Here is a 21,307-nt window from a genome sequence, read left to right on the forward strand (position 1 = left end):
TTAATTTTAAAACACACTCCACATATAGTAGGCAATGCCAGCACATGAAAGTTGTGTCTTGATTTTGTATTCATCATTGTTGCATTGACATTCTGGTACAACGTTTCCATCAAAATTTCTCACAACTATGGAAAAAATGGAAGTAGACGAAAGTGAAACTGAATTTGGAGTGCCTAACGCCATGGAGGAAACACCAGCAATCGCAGTTCCAGAAGAAGACTACGAAATGGCAGAGCCGGCTATCAACGATTATATGAAATATCCGACAAAGAAGAAACACTTTGTGGCTAAAGGCCATAATCGCAATCGGAGAGTCGACTTTAAGGATGTCGCCGAAATGGTGACAATCACCAAAAACGGCAATGTTAACGTAAATCAGGTTCCTCTGCGCACCGAAGAGGAGCAGGTAATACTGGTAATTATTCATTATTTTCTACTAATCATTTGTCATGGTTTCCCCAGTCCACAAATATCATGAAGTATCGCAAAATATAAGCGTTGGAGTACCAAAGAGGAGTAGTACGAAATTCGCCAGTCATCTGATACCTGATTCTGTTTCTACTACTTAAAGATCAGATAACTCACTAAAAGACTTGTTTAATTTATTACATTTTAGTGAATGTAATTTACTTTTTCTGTGCACTCTCCCCTAAAGCACTGCACCGCAACTTGTTCATAATATTGCATATCACATATTCCCCAGTGTCGGTGCCGTCGAATTCGACACTCTTGACGCCCTCATCCATGGTGCGTATCATCCCCTGCCAGAGGGACTTGGCGCAGCTCTCGTGGCCCACATGGTTCAGTAAGTCCACACAGGTGGACACGATGCCGTAGGGACTGAGCTGGGAGTAGTTGGTCAGCGAAAGCTTTGTCTGGAGCGGCTTGAACACGGCATGATTGTCGCCCAACTCGATGGCGCTGAAGAGATTGGCGCCTCCGGCCACACCACTGCAGATGGTGGCCAGGAAGGTGGCGTAGCGATCGTTGGTAAAGATGGTGTCAAAGTAGGCGGGATCGGTGATTAGCCGTTTCACGCACTCGTCCAGCTCCATTACCTCCAATTCGATGGAGCTGTATTTCTTCGCGTGCATTTCCTCTGCAATTTTCAACATTGCCCCATCGGTCACCGGCCACTCGTTGGCCTTGTGGATGAGGGTGACGCGACAGCGGCCAGCGCGGATTGCAGCCTTAAAGGCATACCGCAGATACTTTTCCACATTATCGTGGGTAACCACGCGCAGCGCCTCCACCACACCCTTGACGGGAGAGTACTCGAGCTCCGAGTAGTTGCCAATGTTGTTCTGAGCAATCACCTGGATGTCCACGTCGGGAAAACGGCACTTGAAGCCCGGGAAGCTGCGCAGGCGCGTCATGAACACATACAGATCCAGGTCGTTGCAGATCTTGAGGGATTTCTTCTTTGCCTCACCGTCGCACAGGATGTCCACATGGACCGCGGCATGGTTGCGCAGCACCGAATTGAAGTACTCCTCCTCCTGATCAGAGGCAATGCGCTGCAGCTCCACAGGCACACGCGTGCTATGGAGCAGCGCTGTCACAAACTTGGCTCCCTGCTGGCCAATGATTGTGCTGCCGGTGAGCAGAGACACATGGGTGATGCCCCCATACTTGGAACGAGGGAGCGCGCTCACCGGCAGTGAACGCATTTGCCCCTTTGCCACGTTGGCCGTGAGCCCCGTGGTGATGAGATATGGATCCGAGGACTTTGGAGGAGCATCGGTCAGGTAGCGGCAGCAGCGAGCCAGCCTGGTGTCTGGTCTAAGGCGACGCAGCATTCTGTAAATTTTGATTCTATTGGATAACTGTATGAATTTTTTGAGATAAATGTGGCCCGAATATTGACAAATGTACCAAGGCTGTCCCAGATCAGAAGTTTGCTCGATAAGAAGAGATAAGACAACCCAAGTATTCAGCTCGTCACCCTGCACTGTTTATTCTCCTATTCCCACTAGATGTCCCAGCAGAGAGATTTGTCGATGCACGGACAACCGTCGATGCCGTAGCTGCCGATTCGGATATCCGTTTGGGTCTGCTTGTGCTGCGGACCGGGCACCTTGAAGGCATTCACCTGGAAGTACTTCTCGGGCAGATAGTAGGTCTTGTACTTCTTGCGCAGCTCCTTGTGCTCCTCGCTCAGGTACTTGGACAGCTCGGGCGTGGCGTATCTGGCGTCCAAGCGGTACTGCTTCGGCCTCACCTGACGCAGCGCCGGCACCAGCTGCAAGCGACTGTGTGGCAGGGCGGCCAATAGCTGCTCGTCCAGCTCCTCCGCCTGCTGCTCGCGCATCTTCTGGCAGGTCTCGCACCGGCACTTGCCGCCATGGTAGCAGTAGCGTTTCTTCCCATCCTCGTCGACCAACAGCAGCGGCACGCACACGGCCTTGGGACTCGGCTGTGGCATGGTCTGAGTGCCATGGGACACTTGTTGCGGTTGCGAGTACATTTTGCGCGGCCAAGGGAGGGGTCAAGGAAACCGAATAGAGGGTTCGGGATGTACAGGGGATTTGGATTGTGTGCTGACACTGACAGAGTCCGAATGAGCAAACACTCCAAAGGACAGCTGACAGCAAAGTCACGGCTGTAGAGCTGGTTGGTGGATTTCAAGGGAGCTGCTTCCGACATACTCAAGGTTTCTCGATTGCATATGCTCCGGAAGAGCTCTCACCACCTTCGGTCCAGCTCCGCTATAAGTTTCAAACCCACAATTCGGACACATACTGCACGGGGATGCTGGCAACCTTTGGGCAGCCCTCATTCGGAGGTAGTACTCCTTTAGTTCCCGCTCTCGCACTTCTTTGAAGAACTCCCGCATGCGGGGAGAGTCATCTACAAAGCTCTGCTTCTGGTCGCACTTTTCACTATTGCATTCGGTTCTACCTTCGACAATTTTGGAGCTGCTGCTCCTCTTCGTTTGCCTGCGACTGCTGCCTTCGCTGCTATTGCGACTGCTGTTCGAGATTAAGGAGGCATGTGGCCGAATCGCCTTCGACTCTTTCCTATTGCCAATGAGCACACCTCCACGCTCCGATTGGTCTGTATATTTTCGCACAAAAGTGTGCACCATGCCCAGCGAGCCGGTCAGCGAGAGCGTAAACCATTTTCTTTGCATTTTCTCTGAATTTCCCATTTCAAAATTTGGAATTTTGATTATAAAGTGATTGTGTTCTGCGTTGGATTCTCAATAGTCACCCGCACTACGAGCTATCATTAGCTGTCTCGCTCTTGCCTGTCTCAGAGCGGCACCGATTTGTTTTCGTTCAATCAGTTGCGCCTAATCTCAGAGAGTCCGATGAGAGCACACGATGTTGACCGCCGAAGCGTACAAATACAGTTGTACGGCAAGCGATCGTTCAGTTATTCGACGAACACCACGCCGATCGGTTCCATTCTGTATAATAGAGAGACCACGATGACGCTGATCGAAACGGAATCCCAATGGCTGCGCACTTCCATTCTGCCAAAGATTCTGGCGAGCGGCAGACTGCTGGACAACTACAGCGAGTCGAAGGCGGACACCTTCCGGGTGTCGGACATCGATGTGGATGTGATTGGACCCAAGGAGGCCTTCATGCTGACACTCTGCTATCGGACAACAATTCGCTTTGCATACGATGGCGAGCAGTACGAGCGGAAAATGGTTGTTAAGGTAATAATATCGTAGCTAAATGTCGTCACGGATGACAATCGAGTGGTGGGATAAATCGTATTAATGTATTCACATCACATAACCGGTTCCAATCTGGGAGTACAGATTGTGGGCAGTGCATCTTTCGTAGTGCTGGTGAAATAGGCAGCATAAAATGTGAATAGATAAGATAAGATTAAGGTGTACCATTCTAACGTGTATAAACACCAGCTCCTAACCTATCAAATATCAACAAACATTGATATGTTATCAACGGGTTGCTATTGATCCATAGATCTACACTTAAGCGTTCGGTTAATCAAAAAATATTACCTACTAATGATTAACAAACAACCCGAAACCATGACAGTTTGGTTTCTTGGTAGCAATGATGATTTGAAATTTGATTTTTTGATTGCAGAAAACACCCATGGTTCCGCCAGAAGTCTACGAAGCAGTTCAGTTTGGAGATCTTTTCGGCAATGAGATCGATTTCTATACGAAAATCCTACCACAGATACAAAAAGTGGCGGGTGGAAAGTTTGCGGCCCCCAGGTATTACTACAGCGAACTCAATCCCTGTTCGGCGGTGGTCATTCTCAGTGACTTTGCCGAGGAGGGCTGGAGGGTGACCAAGGACCGTGTTGGCCTTAGCCTAGAGCATGCCCGCGTGGCAGTGAAGTATTTGGGCAAGTTCCATGGCTTTACATACGCCATCAAGCACAAGAATCTGGAGAAGTTCAACGAGCTGACAGAAAACCTGAAGGAGTCCCGATATGCCAATGACACCGTCCATCCCCAATACCTTGTGACGCTGAAGGCGAGTGTTCAGCGCGCTTTGCTGGCTGTGGCCACTTACCAGCCCCAAGTGGATGAGGATTTTGTGAAGAAGTTTGGCTTCTTAATCTCCGATTCTATAAAGTATGGACGCCAGCGTGTGGCACCCAGAGAGCCGCTGGCCACTCTCTGCCACGGTGACTATGTGCGGAATAATGTGGCCTACAAGTACGATGACAAGGAGGTGCCACAGGAAATCATGATGTTCGACTACCAGACGCTGCGTGTGTCCTCGCCCATGATCGATCTGTCCGTATTCCTCGCCATCTCTATTTATGCGGATGTGCGGTACGCTCATTTCGATAGCATCTTCGACGACTACTGCACCGCTCTGTACGACAGCTACAGGAAGCACACGAAGGACGAGGTGCCAGAGTCTATGAAGTGAGTACAAATGCGACATCTAATCGGCATCTATTTATGTTTCTTCTTTCTTTCTGCAGCCGTACGGAACTTATGAAGGAGTACATTCGCTTCCTGCCCTACAGTGTATCCATAACGTCCTGTTTCCTCTTTGAGCTCGTCGAACCGTCAGGCCTGTCGTCGGAGGAAATGTTCAAACTTGAAGTTTCGGACGAGAAAGTCATTGAGCGCACCATGAAAACTGGAGGCGAGCTGGTTGATAGGGAAATTGCACATCAGCTGAAGGAAATGTTCGAGTTGAGTCGAAAGTATAATGTTCCAATCGAGGATGGCATCGATGTGGATGCGTTGCCCAAGATCTAGTTATTTGAATTAAATACAGTCAATTATTAATATCTAAACCCGATATATGTACGTACCGCATATCGTATGTTTCGTGGTGGTTACGATCAAGCAGCTTCATTAAATCTCGGAGATCGGAGCGTACAAATGCGACGGCATGTCATACGATCGTTCAGTTATTCCCCGAACGCGACGACGATCGGTTCCATTCTGTCTAATAGAGAGACCACGATGTCGCTGATCGAGACGGAATCCCAATGGCTGCGCACTTCCATTCTGCCAAAGATTCTGGCGAGCGGCAGACTGCTGGATAACTACAGCGAGTCGAAGGCGGACACCTTCCGGGTGGGGGACATCGATGTGGATGTGATTGGACCCAAGGAGGCCTTCATGCTGACACTCTGCTATCGCACAACCATACGCTTTGAATACGATGGCGAGCAGTATGAGCGGAAAATGGTCGTTAAGGTAATATCGTAGCCATCATTTCGTCATATCGTAGGCACAAAATAGATAAAAATTAAGTGAGCGTAGCACGTATCTCTGTGTTTACACTTCTCGATAGCAGGTTGTTGGCTGTGTAGAAGGGTAAAAAAGCATTTTATGGATATGGACATTAATATTGCTGTTAATTCAACAAAAACAGAGATAAACCAAGTCATGCGGAGGGTTCAATGAATCTTTTCTTATTATAGAAAACTCCCAGGATTCCACCGGAGATGTACAAGTCAATTCAGTTCGGATATCTCTTCGGCAATGAGATTGAATTCTACACGAAAATTCTGCCCCAAATGCAAAAGGCGGGTGGAAAGTTTGCGGCCCCGAAGTATTACTACAGCGAACTAAATCCCTCATCGGCAATGGTCATTCTCAGTGACTTTGCCGAGGATGGCTGGAGGGTGACCAAAGACAGGGTGGGACTCAGCCTGGAGCATGCCCGCGTGGCAGTAAAGAGCTTGGGCAAGTTCCATGGCTTTACGTATACCATTAAGCACAAGAATCCGGAACAGTTTCAGAATATGATCAAAAATCTCAGGGAAGCTCGTTTTTCCAATGACAAAATGCACCCAGCCTTCCTGTTGAAGCAGAAGACGAGCGTGAGGCGCGCTGCTGAGGCTGTGGCCACTTACCAGCCCCAAGTTGATGAGGATTTTGTGAAGAAGTTCGGTCTGTTGACAGCCGATTACACAAAGTTTGGTCGCCAGCGTGTGGATCCCAGGGAGCCGCTGGCCACTCTCTGCCACGGTGACTATGTGCGGAATAATGTGGCCTTCATGTACGATGACAAGGAGGAGCCACAGGCAATCATGATGTTCGACTACCAGACGCTACGTCTGTCCTCGCCCATGATAGATTTGTCCGTCTTCTTGGCCCTCTCCGTCTTTGCGGATGTGCGCTACACTCATTTCGATAGCATCTTCGACGACTACTGCACCGCTCTGTACGAAAGCTACAGGAAGCACACGAAGGACGAGGTGCCAGAGTTTATGAAGTGGGTATCCAATTGGCATCTAGTCAGATGCATGCACTAATGTTTTCTGATGGTTTTTTCCCAGTCGAACGGAGCTTCTGAAGGAGTACATTCGCTTCCTGCCGTTTAGTACGTCCATCACGGCTTACTTCCTCTTCTCACTCGTTGAACCGTCAGGCTTGTCGTCGGAGGAATTTATCAACCTCCAGGTGTCGGACGAGGAAATCATTGAGAAGACTATGACATCGGGCGGTGAGATAGTGGACCGGGAAATCGCTCATCAAATGATGGAAATGTTCGAATTGAGTCGAACGTACAATGTTCCAATCGACGATGCGATGCCCAATATCTAGTTATTTTAAATGAATCCAATCACTTGTTATTATTTAACCTCATAAATTTGTCCCAATTAATTAATTTTTTCGAATTATTTTGTCTAATTCCTCTATGCGTACGATTTTTGTTTTTCTTCGATTCCCTTTTAATCTCAGTTTCGCTCAACGAGCAGCTGTTTGCCGGTGGTGCTGCCAACTTGTGCGCTGTCACACATGTGAACGGCAAAACTAAAATAAAATGTTTCAACCATCCCGGCAGCAGATTCTCCGGCTATATAAGCACCTAATCCGATACGGCAATCATCTGAAGTTAACGGACAAGAACTACTTTCTGGGGCGCGTGCGACACGAGTTCCGGGGCAGTCGCCAGTTGACAAGTCCCACGGAAATCGAGTTCAACTTCAAAGTACGTGCCGGTGTCTAGCTAGATATTTCATAACCAACTTCCATATTTGCACAGCGGGGAGAGACATTGCTGAAGAAGGGACGCATATTATAGGTATGATCCGAGCCTTGGTTTCCCGGCTGGCGCTCCCTCCGCTGGTTGGGCGCAGCAAGTCCACTGCCAACTTGGATTACACGCACTACCCAAAGCTGGAAGAGTCGGAAATCGAAGAGACTTTCATGCGCGGCAGTGGGCCCGGGGGTCAGGCGGTAAACAAAACATCCAACTGCGTATTCCTGCGACACCTGCCCACCAACATCACCATCAAGTGTCACACGCATCGACTGGCCTCCAAAAATCGAGTAGAGGCACGAAGACTTCTCCTGGACAAGCTCGATGCTCATTTCAATGGGGAAAATTCGATTGCAGCACAGATCAAAGTGCTGGAGCAAAGAAAGTCCACGGAGCGGCGACGACGGCAGGGCAAAATGCAGGAGATGAAGAAGAGCTGGCAAGAGAGGGAGCGTACAGATGGAGCAGAGGGACCACCCAACGACAAATAAAAAGCCAAACAAAATTTTTATACTAAAACGCAATCTTCTCGGTTGACATATTCGTGGGAAATGGTAAGTGGAGCAACTACCAGCTAGAGAAATCCCCGAATCCGCCAGCAAGCTTCTTCCTCTTGGCTGCCTGGGCTGCTAGGAGCGGGGATTCTGGTTTCTTGGGCGCGGCATTCAGTTTTAGATACTTGCCAACGCCTTCTCTGTAGACCTTGAGTGGCTCGTTGAGACGTTTCTGCTGTTCCGCCTTTTCGGCCGTCTCCTGTACGCTGGCCGCTTCATTCTCCCGCTCCTTGGCCAGCTGTGCGACGGCATCGGCAAAGGGATTAACAAAGACCTGGGAATTTTCAATTACAATATCCTCGATGGGTCTATCTTTGTTGTCCACCTCGATGTTTTCTATTTTTTGTAGCGTGTCAAGGCCGCCAACGACCTTGCCAAAGATGGTGTGCTTGCCATCGAGATGTTTGCAGGATCGATAGGTGATGAAGCTGGTAGCAAAGGGAAGAAAACTGAGCAAGGAGTCTCGTACAATTGATTGTTCTACTCACAACTGTGAGCCATTTGTATTGGGTCCCGAATTCGCCATGGACAGAACTCCCCGTCCCGTGTGCGTCAGATTCGGTTTGAATTCATCTTCGAACTTTTGGCCCCAGATGGATTCACCTCCCGAGCCGGTGCCTGTGGGATCTCCACCTTGAACCTATAAAAGACATTTGTTTATTCCTTGATTTGATATAGCCCTGGCGTATACCTACGATAAAGTTCCGAATGGAGCGGTGGAACAGCACATTGTTGAAGTAGCCATCGGCGCAATGTTTGATGAAGTTGTCACAGGCGCGTGGAATCTGATCGCAGTAGAGTTCAATGTTTAAGGGGCCAAAGTTGGTGTTTAGTCGCACATAGCCCTTCTGCTTCACCCGCTCGTATTTGACCAAATCGTCGTCAATTATGGCCGCCTCAATCTGCGAGACAGGCATCATGGCTGTGGATGTGAAGCTGGCGGACACCGCACCGGTGGAATAATGAGCCGCATTGAATTTGTCTGCTGTGCGCTTGGAGGTGGAAGGAGCCTCTTCGGCAGGCTGGTAGTCCTTCTGCAGCTGTGCCAAGGTCTCTTTTGTTTCCAGATTCATGGTCTTAATGCGCCCGCTGGCTGGATCTTTGCGTTCCAGCAGCTCCTCCTCTGACAGCACCCGCAAATTTTTGCGTATGTGATGGAAGGTGGATATATCGAACTTTTCCAGCTTCTGCGGATCCTGTATGGTGATGATATCCTTGCGCTGGAACGGTGTGTCATCCACCAAGTCCTTCCAGTTCTTGGTCTTTATATTCAGCTGATCAATGGCCTCCCAGCAGTAGACGTTGCCCGTCGTGGCCACGGCCACAATGTGCGAGTTCTTGGTGAAGGGCTTGAACAGCGCTGGGCAGTGGTAATCATCGGTGGCGTTCTTGTAGAAATTCAGCTTCACCAGCGACTTTGAGTCCATTTTCTGGCCTGTTATGGGATTGATCTTAAAGGTTTTCAAAAACTTCAGTATCGCCTCATACTCGAAGACATTGCCATTGAGGTCGCAGTAGGGCATCTCGTAGGGAGCCATGGTAATGGAGCAGTGCTCGTAGGGCAACCGCTTGAACTTCACATGGTCGTTCTCCGCGGATTCTGTTTTCTTGCCACCGTACAGCTCGCTCCACTCCGTGTACGTCAAGTACCTGTGGAATGGGGTTGTCAGATTGAGTGCTTTCCATGGCAATACTTAATGTTACTTACATTTTATCCTTTTGGTGCTGTCGCTTGCCCATTGTTGCTAATTTATTGCTATTTTTATTCAAAAAAACGAAATACGCAAAATTGTTTACAATGCCGCAGTGGTGCTGCCAACTGTTGCGACAATTGATATCGATATCGATAGGTTGTTGTCATCGGTTCAAACAGCTGATGGGGCCTGCCACCGAATGGAACAATACGTGGTTTGCCAGCCCTAGTTTAGGAAGGTTCAGTAAAATCAAACAAAGAAAGACGAACGAATTTTCCATTTTAGCTATACTATATAGACACCAAAGTGATATAAATAAGTTAGCCAATTGACCTTGGGCTTGGTGCATGATGTCAAGCCCAAATATCAACTACAGCTCCTTGGCCGAGGCGAATCCGTTTCGAGAGAACGAGCAACATGACGAAGCAACAACAAAAGCGGACGACGCAAAATCATTTACAGCTGCTGCGCATTTAGACCCCCTCAACGACCATGAGCCAGAGAACGAAGATACTCCACGCAACAGTGGCATCATGATACACATGGTGCCCGAGACGGGCCGGGCACGATGGAACCACATCGAGGACCTCGACTCGTTCTTCTCCCGCATGTACAACTACCAGCAGAAGCACGGCTTCCAGGTGATTATCCTGGACGAAGTGTTCCAGGTGCTGGAGTTTGGCTTTGTCGTCTGGCTGCTTACCTTTGTGACGTACTGCATCAGGCACGACGTGCTCTTCGGGGACGCCCTACCCCCCGGGAACCACACCAAAACCACACTCAGCGATGTCATCAGACCCACCGGGGAGTGCGTGACCCAAATCAGTTGGTTCGCCTACCTTGTCATATTCATAGCTGCCATCTACTTGGGCTTTCGGGTGCTCAAGATGATCTATCACATCACGCAGTACGCGGACATCAAGAAGTTCTACAACACGGCGCTGGGCATCGAGGACAGCGACCTGGACAACACCACATGGCACGAGGTGCAGCAGCGCATTCGCAAGGTGCAGGCCGAGCAGCACATGTGCATTGACAAGGAGTCCCTCACGGAGCTGGACATCTACCATCGCGTGCTGCGCTTCAAGAACTATCTGGTGGCCCTGATGAACAAGCAGCTGCTGCCCGTGCGCTTCCACCTGCCGTTTCTGGGCGAGATATGCTCCCTCAGCCGGGGCATGCTCTTCAACATTGACTTCATTCTGTTCCGTGGCCCCGGATCGCCCTTCCAGAACAACTGGCAGCTGAGGGACGAGTTTGCGGTGAGAAGCAACCAAACGGAGCTGGCCCAGCGCCTGTCCAAGCTGATACTGTGCGTGGCCCTGGTCAATCTTCTGCTGGCGCCAGTGATTTTCATCTGGCAGCTGATTTACTTCAGTTTCTCCTACGCCAACATCCTGCGGAAGGAGCCGAGTGCTCTGGGACTGCGCACCTGGTCCAACTACGGACGCCTCTATCTGCGCCACTTCAACGAGCTGGATCACGAGCTCGATGCGCGACTGAATCGCGCCTACGAGTATGCCGACCGCTACCTCAGCTCCTTCTCCTCCCCGCTGGCCGCTGTGATAGCCCGCAATTTGCTGTTCGTGAGCGGAGGCCTTCTGCTGCTGATCCTGGCCTTTGGCATCTACGAGGAGCACGTCTTCCAGGTGGAGCATGTCCTCACCATCATAGCCGTTCTCACTGTCGTGGGCGTCGTCTGTCGCACGCTCATTCCCGACGAGAACATGATCTGGTGCCCCGAACAGCTGATGACTGCCATTCTCGCCCACGTCCATTACCTGCCAACGGAGTGGAAGCAGCACGCCCACACGGCACTGGTCCGCAATGAGTTCAGCAACTTCTTCCAGTTCAAGGCCGGCTACCTGCTCAGCGAGATCTTCAGTCCGTTCGTCACGCCCTTTGTCCTGATCCTCGTGTTCCGGCCCAAGGCCATGGAGATTGTCAAGTTCTTCAGAACGTTCACGGTCTCGGTGCGCGGCGTGGGCAATGTTTGCTCGTTCGCCCAGATGGATGTGCGCAAGCACGGCAATCCCGACTGGCAGCTGAACAGCGACCTGGAGGAGTTCGCCAAGCCCCAGCAGACGAGTCTGGTCGGTGGAAAGACGGAAATGTCGCTGGTCCGCTTCACGCTCAACAATCCCGAGTGGCAGATGCCCAAGGAGGCGTCGTTGTTCATCAAGGGCATACGGGAGCACGCCATAGAGGAGCTGGTCCAGGCCAAGACCTCGACCATCCATGAGAATCCGCTCACCCACAGCCTGATCTCATTTGGCACCATTGGCGAGGAGTACTGCTCCATAGCCAACTCTGTGCTGGCCGCCCAGCTGAGCCCCGCCCAGATGGAGCTCTCCCAGTCCCTGCGCCCCGGAGGCTACCCCGTCGCTGGCAGCGATTTCCGCCAAATGCTGCAGCAGAATCTGACCGCCAGCGTGGGACCACTGGACAGCATGCGCCGGCTGCGGCTGAGCAAGGCTGAGGGCCGCCTCGAGGGACCTGCCGACACGCTCCTCTACAGCTTGTACGGCGTGGAGCCGCGCCTCTCCAAGAATCCCATGAGTGTGGGCGTGGCGGACATGTGCCTCAGCGCACTCTACCTGCACGAGCTGAGCCAGCAGAAGCGCAAGGCGCGCCAGTCGCGCATTGTTGAGATGGAGGACGAGCAGCCCGGGCCCAGCCATTGGCAAAGGCCACCAGGTGCCGGCGGTGCTGCCCCACAGCCGCCGGCTGCATCGAGCTCCCGCCATAACGTGATTACCTCAAAGGCTGCCGAGAGCACACCGCTGCTGGGTAGCATCCGCTCATAGCAGCGGCCCGTGTGGATCTAATAATCTACATAGCGCTAAGAGAAACCCATTCTGCTATTAGTGATTAAAAGTAAGTTTTAAAGTCAGTGTGAGAATCGAAGCGAAGGACGAACGCAGGACGAAGGACGAACGACGACTAGTGCATAGCTATACTAATTCTAATACTAATACGAAAACGAACTAAAGTAATCTAAACGACAAGCAATAAACCTAACAACGTCATCAAGAGTCTGCCTGCTGGCTGGATACCTGAGAGCAATAATAGGCGAAGATATTTCCAGATCTTGGACTCTGCTCTGCTGCACGTGACACGCTGCCATCTCTGCTGATAGATAGCCACACCATTTGTAGGCATTGTTGGCACACCACCACAGCAGAGCAGAGCAGAGCTTGAGCTGGAGCTGTAGCTGATGCTGGACGACGACGCATCCAGCTGTGCTGCATCGCCTCGTGTGTCACTTGCCACACACGAACGCCATTTGGCGACTGGTGTTGATGGCATATGCAGAGAGAGCACCGAGAACAGGAGGAGCAGGAGCAGGAGCAGGCGATACAGCGGCAAAGAGCCGCCAAGGTGCGTGCATATGAATCTCCCAGCGATATAGACACCAGCGATACACTCGTACAGATGCTGCAGATCCCCGCCAGCTGCAGGAATGGCACTGGCAAGCACTGGCAACTTTTATGAATTATGTGCGTGTTGCATGGAGCTAGAGCTGAAGCTGGAGCTGTAACTGAAGGTGGAACTGTAGCTGGAGCCCCTGTTTTCTGTCGCAGAACACGTTGTCTCATTTTTCCGCTGCACGCCAATTTTGGGGGGAAAAACATTGCCCAACATTACACGAATGTGGATGCTGGTGGATCGGTCTCATGCCCGTTTTTGGGTCCATCGCGAAGAACTCTGGCGGAGGAGATGGAGATGCAGTTGCAGTTGCAGTTGCATGTAGTACTAATTGTAGAGCTCATGTTATCCGATCCTAGGTGAACGGACAGCGACGGAACTGGCTGCTAGCTGCTGCCGGGCTGCCTGGCTGCTGGCTGCCCGCTCAAAATGGAAACATTTCACGAGCCTTGTCAAACAATCGAATTTAATTTATGATTTCCTGCGCCAATTGGACAGAGACACCGAACGAGTAATGACACGGCATGTGGTAGACCCCTTTGGACCCCGAAAAATACTCATATCATTCAGATCAATCGATACGCAATTTGGGCACAGCAGGAGCAGCAGGGCATGCAAAACGCACCAGACTGGAGGCTGGAGAATTGGAAAGGCCAGACACACAGGGATTGGGACGCGAAAGGGAACGGGAACGGGAACGTGTACGTGAACGTGAACGTGAGTCGGGAGTCACTTGCATATTCGAATGTCTAGAGCTGTGATGGCCGTGGACCACCGCGTCGAGAACCACAACCAGTTCAAGATCAGGCGTCACTTTACATTGACTCTGGCCATTGAGTGCCGCTGACAGTTGCAGTCGCTTTGGAGTTGGATAAAGTAGCCGGGCTGCCATTTCCAGATCGCAGCTGCCATTCTGCAATTAGAGCCTGGCCAGTCCTCGATGCCAGAACGATGCCCGAGCGATGCGTTGTTGTCTGGCACGTCGTCGGCTGCTATCAAACGTGTCTGTATGTCTCTGGCAGCGACTAATGATGATAGTCTAGTGTCTATGGTTTCCCCCAACTCTCTCCTGCTCTCTGCAGCTAGCCAAATCCACGATCCACATGGACATCCTCCATTGGAGCTTGTCGATTGTCGAGTGTGAAGCATCAGCGTCGCCTTTGATTGACAACTGATCAGCCAGCATCAACAGCATTCGGTTGGGATCATCATGGGCAATGCAGCTGCAAGCAAACGTTTCCCACTTTTGGACACGCACGTTCCTGCCATACCCTGCTCTCTGCTCCTCCTGCTCCTGCTCCTGGCTGATAAGTTATCGATTTTTTTCATAATTAAAAAACCAGTTTACTTTGGCTCCTTACAAATAGACTTCAGTTCCGGCTACAGTCCGGCACTTGGTTCAAATAGTTTAGTCAGCCAACGACGGGATTTGCATTGCAAATTAGACGCAACTTCATTTCTCCTTTCTCCCGCTGCATCTGCATCTGCATCTGCAACTGCAGCCCCCCCTTATCCGCATCACTTCTCGATCTGCTTGTAATCGAGACTCGATTCAATAAAACATTTAAACATTAAACTGCTTTTATGCAAATTGCCGGCGTGCGCTTAATTTTCAATCAGCTATAGACTGGACTCGACTTGGATCGGCTCAGGGTCTGGTTTGGTTTTGGCTTTTGGTCTGGTCTGCTCTGTGGCATCATCCGCTTGAATTATCTCTGCATTGCATGCTTGCAACACCTACCGAACCCTGCTCGCCGGGAACCGCCGCTCCGCCCCTTCCAATCACCTTGATAACATCTAGAGTGGATCTTCTACAATTTTGCAGCCTCGCTCCTCCGTCTAATGGCGGTGGCTAAAATGCTAATCAATAGCCTTATCGCTATTAATCTCGGCTTCGATTTACCTTTTTGCACGGCCTCATCGGCTACTTGTTTTCCGGGAGACTGAGAGGAGAGGGAGAGCGGCAAGGGATCTGCCGATTTGGTATTGCAATTCATTAAACATCCAATTGCTGTCGCCTGTTTGTAAATGTTTGTTGCCTGGAAATTGCAAAATGCTTGTTCGCTCCTCACTCTCTGCGATCTTTGCGATCCCTGCGATCATTAGGTTGATTAACATTGCACATATGCCGCGCGGGTCAACAGGGAGTGCAGTTTGTGGTGTCACTTCGAGGATTTTCCACTTCAGTTCACTGCACTGGAGGATGCTTTCCCACTGATCTCATCTGATCTGAAATTGCATTCTTTGAGCCCATTAATTTGACTTCAAGCCCTCCAGCTGCAGGTCATTGGCTGGGGGAAGTCTTTGCCATATTTATGAGTCTGCCAGCCGCTCCCCATAGACGCACAGGCGCAGCCAAATGCTGAACATGAGCCGGCCGGGCGGCAACGGCATCTGCAATGCCGCCGTCTCGCATCTCGGGTCCCCGGATTGGTTGGCGCGTGGGCTGGGATGCTGTAGCCCGAAGTGGATTTTCTGTTCAACAAGTAGTTTATGATGTTTTTGTCAATTCATGGCAAAATTAATGACGCTGCAGAAAAGCACACGCACATGGGCATGCGGATGGAATCCGCGATCTGCTGATCTGACTGCTTGACTGCCGGCCTGCCTGCCTGCTGGCCTGCTAGCCTGGCAAGGCGTTAAAAATTGTTGCCTATAAACTTAAAGAACTGCAGAGGAGTCGCGTCGCGGCATAAGCTCCAGCTCCAACTCCCATCCGCCATCCATGACTCTCGCTCTCTCTCTCTCTCTCTCTCTCTCCATCCCATTTGCGTTTGCATCTGCATTCAAAAATGCCATTAGTCACATTTGTGGGCCACAGTCGCAGGCGCTTGTAGCCATGACTTGTAATCTTTTTTCCTTTCCCCCTGCGGCCGCTGACTGCAACTGCAACCCGTTTGGCCGAGTGCTGCAGAGGGGTGGGTAGGGGGGTGCGATTGGGCTGGCCAACACAAATATTTCTATTGCCGTTAATGGCGTTAATAATTTTTGCCAGCAAAACGGGAGATGAGACGGCTGGCCACTTGGGCAGCGGGTAGGTGTGGATTAGCCCGCGTCTGTCATGTTGAGGATGACGTTACATGGCCGCAAGTGACAGGCGGCAGAGGCGAAAATATGAAAGTCCCCACCATAGAGAACATTGGGCGGTGGCTAATGCGAAGCTAATTGGAAAATGCCAGCCAAAAGTGGGAAGCGAATCCGTGGCGCAGTCGCAGTCACAGTCCCGCAGTCTCGCAGTGCATCCAGATCCAAATGGCATATCGAATTTCACGCTGCCCGCTGGTAGCCAGCGCCTGTCACTTGGGAGTAAGACTAAACCACGGCCGAGCGATAGCAGCTACAGGCAGCTTCCAAGCACATGTTCAACAAGCGGCAGGAGCCAGCAGCAGCAACAGGAGAAGTGGAAGTGCCCCCCAGTCACAGTCACAGTCCCAGCCTGACGACATGCGCCGTATCCGATGTCTAGAGGCCACACGAAATGCATAAAAACGGAATCCAGCAGGAGCAACTGTAAATTCCAGGGCTGAAGTTTCAATTTCCCTTTGTGAGGGTTCAAGGGGATATTCTAGGAATTTCCCATACATTGTTGCACTATCGATCGTGCACAATCGATAGCACCTGCAAAGCAAAGCCAATAATTTGTGTCACCTTTGAGTTATTTGTTTTTATTTTTGTGTCGGCTTATCGAATTGGATATTACAGTAGTTGTGGTTGCTGTTGTTGTTGCAATGCCAGCGATATGGTCGCCATTTTGGAAATGTGTGCGTTTTAAGGCCGACTAATAAACACGCCTACCTGCAGTTGGAGCAGCCGCTTGTCAGCCACCTGTGCGTGTGTCCCTGTGTGTGCGCGTAAGTTTGTGTCGCACTTGATCGGCATTTGAATGTATTTGTAATTTGCAATTATAGAGCCACGCATAGGCAAAGCGAGTGAGCGAGATAGTTCGCCAGTGTGTGCGTGCGTGCTGCTCGCGTGTGTGTGTGTGTATGGTGAATGGATTGGAGCACTTGTTGCCTTTTATTTTCTGCGTGTTTCGGTATTTGCGAATTTTGGTTTTATTTGAATTGAGAGAGCGCGAAATGCTGACAAATTCAGCAAATAGCAAATGGAAAACGGCAAAAACCGCAGCAGCAGCGGCAGCAGCAGCCAAACCCCCAAATATCGAAAAGTGCAGCCCCGCCACCATTCCATACCATACCAGCACAATTTATTTGCGAATAAAATATGCAGCGTGTAAACTCCAATTAGACGCTAATTTCAGCCATAAAATGCAAATGTGCGTGCAGGAGTTTTTCTCGGTTGCAACAGTGTGTGCGCGTGTGCTTGTATGTGTGTGTGTGTGTGTGCCACATTCACTTGTGGGGCCTAAGGCTAAAATCGCAACTGGAGACTGGAGGCAAAGTGAATGGAAATGCAATTAATAAATGGCTCCACAGCTATCCCAGCTCATTGGGAGCTGACTGCACCTGACCATGCCCCAAGCCACAGCCCACTGAGCTCAATAAACAATGAAACGGACGCACATTAGCCGCATAAATCCTTTGCCCGACAAAGACAACCCGCTGGCTTTGCGTGCTTCACCCCACATGGAAAGAAAGAGAGCGAGAGGGAGAGGGATTGAGCATCGCCCACGACTCGACTCTTGGGACCTGGACATGGCCACGATAATTGGCAATTATGCGACGAATCAAAGTGGCCAAATTTGGCCGGGAATAAAGCCAAGTTTTTATTACAATTTTTGTGGCCCCAGGCCCCAGGCTCTCTGCCTCCGACTGTGGCTCTCCTGTTGCAGTTGTTGTAATGAAGTCATTATAAAATATTGCGTCCCATGCACGCAGCAATTGACCAAGCTCTCCCAGCCACAGGCACAGCCAACACAGTCACAGTCACAGTCCGAGTCCCAGGCTCTGACTCTGGCTGAGATTGAGCTTCGCTCCAGCTCGCTTGGCATTGGCCATAAATTCTCATTCGCCCGCTTCGATTTCGTGCCCGTTTCCCAAACGCAGCTCAACCTGTCACGACAGCTGCGCTGTCTAATCTAATCCATTGACTTTTTTCCCTCTCTGCTCCACGAATATATGTATGTGGATTTTTTTATTTGCTTGCTGCCTGCCCTGGTTGTGGCTGCCCCTTAGCTCCTTTTGGGCCGACATTATGGATGCAGGCAACTCATTAAACTGACGCTGGGCAGGCCATAAATCCGCCCACCCGTCCATATCCACAGGCACAAGCAAATCCACAGTCAAATTCAATTGCCATTGCCCCGTGACTGATCGCAGTAGCTGACACGGGCATCGCCATCGCCACCGTCGATCTCTTGGAGCTTTATGGCTCCACTTGACTGCAACTGACACACACTTTGTTCAGCTGTCGCCCAGGCGGTCTCGAGGCCTCAGCAGCAGCAGCAGCAACCGCAGGCCCCAGTCCCAGTCCCCAAACATGAACTGGCATTTCAATTGGGAGGCTGGGGTTGAGGCTGTGGCCACTCCCAAGGGCTTAATTTGGCCAGAGTAGAGCGACATGCGCCCAATTTTAATCAGGCACGCCGAGTGCATTATATTGATTAATGATTGCGACCAAGAGATTTGGATTTGTCTTTGGTTAAACTCAAGGATAAGCCCGGGTGGAAGAAGTGGATTTAACACTACTGAAAGAATGCAACCCACAACATCCAAGGTAGCCTCTGGCCATTGAATTGAATCTCCCATTATTTCACTTATCGAACCATTTACGTGACCTTTTGCAGTGTTGCCTCCCAATCCATTCTATTTAGCGGCTGTAGATTAAACCTTTAATCCTCCACTTTGGGTGGATGCCTTTCTGGCTAAGTGATATTTGCACTCCGCCTGCTACACGGATCAAAGTCAATCGTCTGCCTTGTTGCCTACCGGGGTTTGTGATCAGTAAAAAACTCACGTAGCTCATGAGCAGCTTTTTGTAGATCAGCAGGAGTGAAGGCGATGAAGAAGCAGGAGGTGGAGCAGTCAGCAGGCAGCAGGCAGCAGACAGCTAGTAGCTGGTTTGCCAGACTATGGGCGGTACTTAAACGCACTTACTCATTCACACAGAGACGCAAACAAACACACACACACGCACACACATATCTCAGGCAGATAGACAGATATAGGCTATAGCTATAGCTATATATATATCGCATAGAAAGAGCGCACTTTTTGCGCGTCTCAAAAATTGTTATTGCACATTTAAAGGCGTCATTATTAGCGCTACATGGAGGCACTAACAATTGTCCATGAATCTGAAATGCAATGCCGGAGTGCTGAGTGCTGAGTGCTGAGTCCCAGGCACTAATTGGACCCAGCCGGAACCATGGACTAAGGGGAATAGCGGAATGGGCGGAGCTGGAGAGCCGCAGAGGCTGATCTCGCATAGCAATTGCATTTCTTTCAAGAGTGTTTTTTGTGGTGCGAGTGCGGGTTTACCATTTTGGGTTGCTCTTAGTGGGTTATCACATAAATTGTGCGCACAAATCTTGATCTGCAAATCATTTTCGACAACTTTACGGCCCAGGCGGAGTCCGTGGTAGTATGGAATGGGAGCAGGGGGTAGTCTGTAGTCTATATGCATATGTATGATTGTAACTTGGGTCCGCTATCTGTCGCTGAGATCTCGATCAGAGTGCGCATGCAACGATCCACGATCTCTGGCAACAATATTTCTCTGTTTATTTATCGTGCAGTTCTGTTTTTATGTTTTTTATTTTTTTGGCTGCCATTTCCTGTGGCACTCTTTAAGAGCTGGAAAAGAGCCAGCCAACTAAGCTGACATTTAATTTAAGTGCCAAACACTAGAGTGGAGTACTACCAACAAGAACTGTCTTCGGCTAATGAAATTTATGCATTTATGCTGAGGAATGGGAATGAGAATGAGAATGGAAATTGGCAGCGAGAGGGAGTCTCATCTGCAGCAACTGCGGACAGAACGAACAACGAACGATGATCCATGTTAATGTCCATCAAATGTGCCAAGGGTAAAGCAGCTGTCAATTCGATTGTTGGACATGTCCACATGTCCATGTTGCAATTTGCAATTAGCCGCACTTGCAACGGATATGGGCTCCAGCATTGGACTCGAACTCGAACTCGAACTCGATGTGGATGTCGTTGGAGGAGGATGAGAATGAGACTCTGAATCAGTATCAGAATGAAATGGATGATGGGCTTTGAGTTGAGTTAAAGGATGCCCTGCAAGTGTCGCGATTGCGCGTTTCCCGTGAGAAATTTCAATTATTTTAATTAGCGTTGCGATCGCGGCTGCTTTATTAGGCGACGACGTTGTATACGCGTCTGCGTCTGCGCAGAGTCTGACTCCAGACCGACATCGATGTCGACGTCGGCGTAGATGTCGCATTGGTCGTCGTCGTCTTCGTCGTCGTCGTCGTCCCGTCTCTTTGGCCAATTTCCGCTGCACGCAACGCAACGCTCAGTCGCTGCCGCTGGAATTCCAGTTGATAGCACAGAGACAGAGACAGCGATAGAGTGAGCGAGAGAGAGAGCCAGAACAGGATTCTGCTGGTCGCGGCCGCCTAATGACATGTTTTGGATAATGATGACGGGGCAGGAGACTACGAGTAGATAGGGGCCAGAAGGAGGTAAGGCAGTAAGGCTCCACTCGGAGTGGTCTCGCCGAGTGGCGATAAAAAGCTGGAACTTAATTTAAATTGATGACACTGCCTCTCGTCGCCGGCCATTTGGAAAATTGCCAACAAGCGGCGAACGTTTGCCGAGCAAATCAATCTGCATGCCAGCCGTCGCAGATGGGGGCCTTGGGGTATGGGGAATATGTTGCGATTGCAGACCACCCGGCGAAACGAGGACTCCGACTGCAGCTCGCAACTACGATTCCAATTGCAACTCTGATACCAACTTGGAGTCTTAATTGGCCGCAGCGGTGTCAATTGCAGCGCCATCACAATGAAACACCAATTCCTGGACCCCGGGGGAGCCATGGCAATGTGACTTGCTGCTGGCCACCACCGCTACCACCACCACTGATCGGCTCGCCCGCTGTGCCAGGGAATGCCAATTTCAGCAATTAACAATGGCCATAAAAATTGCTCACGCAGGTGAGCAGCAAATGCGGATGCGAGGGGCAAACTCACACACACAAACACACACACACACACAGTGCACTGAGGGATTAGCGAAGATGTGGAGGA

General features: G+C 50.5%; 10 protein-coding genes across 10 annotated transcripts; 6 read left to right on the forward strand and 4 right to left on the reverse strand.

The window, feature by feature from the left end:
- The first annotated feature begins 41 nt into the window (after positions 1-41).
- LOC117892399 lies at positions 42-668 on the forward strand. The gene is made up of 2 exons (XM_034798615.1): positions 42-406; positions 463-668. The coding sequence occupies exons 1-2, from the start codon at positions 128-130 to the stop codon at positions 493-495; spliced, it is 312 nt and encodes a 103-aa protein (XP_034654506.1). The 5' UTR covers positions 42-127; the 3' UTR covers positions 496-668.
- Positions 611-1,940, reverse strand: LOC117892395 (isocitrate dehydrogenase [NAD] subunit gamma, mitochondrial). Its single transcript, XM_034798610.1, has 2 exons — positions 1,876-1,940; positions 611-1,815 (listed from the first exon to the last, which is right to left on the reverse strand). The coding sequence occupies exon 2, from the start codon at positions 1,797-1,799 to the stop codon at positions 627-629; it is 1,173 nt and encodes a 390-aa protein (XP_034654501.1). The 5' UTR covers positions 1,800-1,815; positions 1,876-1,940; the 3' UTR covers positions 611-626.
- An 11-nt stretch (positions 1,941-1,951) lies between these two features.
- Positions 1,952-2,530, reverse strand: LOC117892397. The gene has a single exon (XM_034798613.1). The coding sequence runs from the start codon at positions 2,465-2,467 to the stop codon at positions 1,973-1,975; it is 495 nt and encodes a 164-aa protein (XP_034654504.1). The 5' UTR covers positions 2,468-2,530; the 3' UTR covers positions 1,952-1,972.
- Positions 2,522-3,268, reverse strand: LOC117892396. Its single transcript, XM_034798611.1, has one exon. It carries the CDS (start codon positions 3,149-3,151, stop codon positions 2,597-2,599), a length of 555 nt encoding a protein of 184 aa, XP_034654502.1. The 5' UTR covers positions 3,152-3,268; the 3' UTR covers positions 2,522-2,596.
- A 109-nt stretch (positions 3,269-3,377) lies between these two features.
- On the forward strand, positions 3,378-5,246 carry LOC117892394. Its single transcript, XM_034798609.1, has 3 exons — positions 3,378-3,670; positions 4,071-4,870; positions 4,930-5,246. Exons 1-3 carry the CDS (start codon positions 3,434-3,436, stop codon positions 5,210-5,212), a joined length of 1,320 nt encoding a protein of 439 aa, XP_034654500.1. The 5' UTR covers positions 3,378-3,433; the 3' UTR covers positions 5,213-5,246.
- Positions 5,247-5,355: 109 nt separating this feature from the next.
- On the forward strand, positions 5,356-7,108 carry LOC117892392. Its single transcript, XM_034798608.1, has 3 exons — positions 5,356-5,659; positions 5,887-6,683; positions 6,748-7,108. The coding sequence occupies exons 1-3, from the start codon at positions 5,423-5,425 to the stop codon at positions 7,013-7,015; spliced, it is 1,302 nt and encodes a 433-aa protein (XP_034654499.1). The 5' UTR covers positions 5,356-5,422; the 3' UTR covers positions 7,016-7,108.
- An 86-nt stretch (positions 7,109-7,194) lies between these two features.
- Positions 7,195-7,598, forward strand: LOC117892400 (MIEF1 upstream open reading frame protein). Its single transcript, XM_034798616.1, has 2 exons — positions 7,195-7,403; positions 7,458-7,598. The coding sequence occupies exons 1-2, from the start codon at positions 7,236-7,238 to the stop codon at positions 7,494-7,496; spliced, it is 207 nt and encodes a 68-aa protein (XP_034654507.1). The 5' UTR covers positions 7,195-7,235; the 3' UTR covers positions 7,497-7,598.
- On the forward strand, positions 7,464-7,973 carry LOC117892398 (probable peptide chain release factor C12orf65 homolog, mitochondrial). Its single transcript, XM_034798614.1, has one exon. It carries the CDS (start codon positions 7,499-7,501, stop codon positions 7,943-7,945), a length of 447 nt encoding a protein of 148 aa, XP_034654505.1. The 5' UTR covers positions 7,464-7,498; the 3' UTR covers positions 7,946-7,973.
- LOC117892391 (RING-type E3 ubiquitin-protein ligase PPIL2) lies at positions 7,964-9,868 on the reverse strand. The gene is made up of 4 exons (XM_034798607.1): positions 9,717-9,868; positions 8,704-9,658; positions 8,497-8,648; positions 7,964-8,436 (listed from the first exon to the last, which is right to left on the reverse strand). Exons 1-4 carry the CDS (start codon positions 9,746-9,748, stop codon positions 8,022-8,024), a joined length of 1,554 nt encoding a protein of 517 aa, XP_034654498.1. The 5' UTR covers positions 9,749-9,868; the 3' UTR covers positions 7,964-8,021.
- A 40-nt stretch (positions 9,869-9,908) lies between these two features.
- Positions 9,909-12,737, forward strand: LOC117892390 (autophagy-related protein 9A). The gene has a single exon (XM_034798606.1). It carries the CDS (start codon positions 10,050-10,052, stop codon positions 12,507-12,509), a length of 2,460 nt encoding a protein of 819 aa, XP_034654497.1. The 5' UTR covers positions 9,909-10,049; the 3' UTR covers positions 12,510-12,737.
- The last annotated feature ends 8,570 nt before the right edge of the window (positions 12,738-21,307 follow it).

The sequence above is a fragment of the Drosophila subobscura genome, chromosome E (assembly GCF_008121235.1).
Source record: "Drosophila subobscura isolate 14011-0131.10 chromosome E, UCBerk_Dsub_1.0, whole genome shotgun sequence".
In the NCBI taxonomy this organism is placed as follows: Eukaryota; Metazoa; Arthropoda; class Insecta; order Diptera; family Drosophilidae; genus Drosophila; species Drosophila subobscura.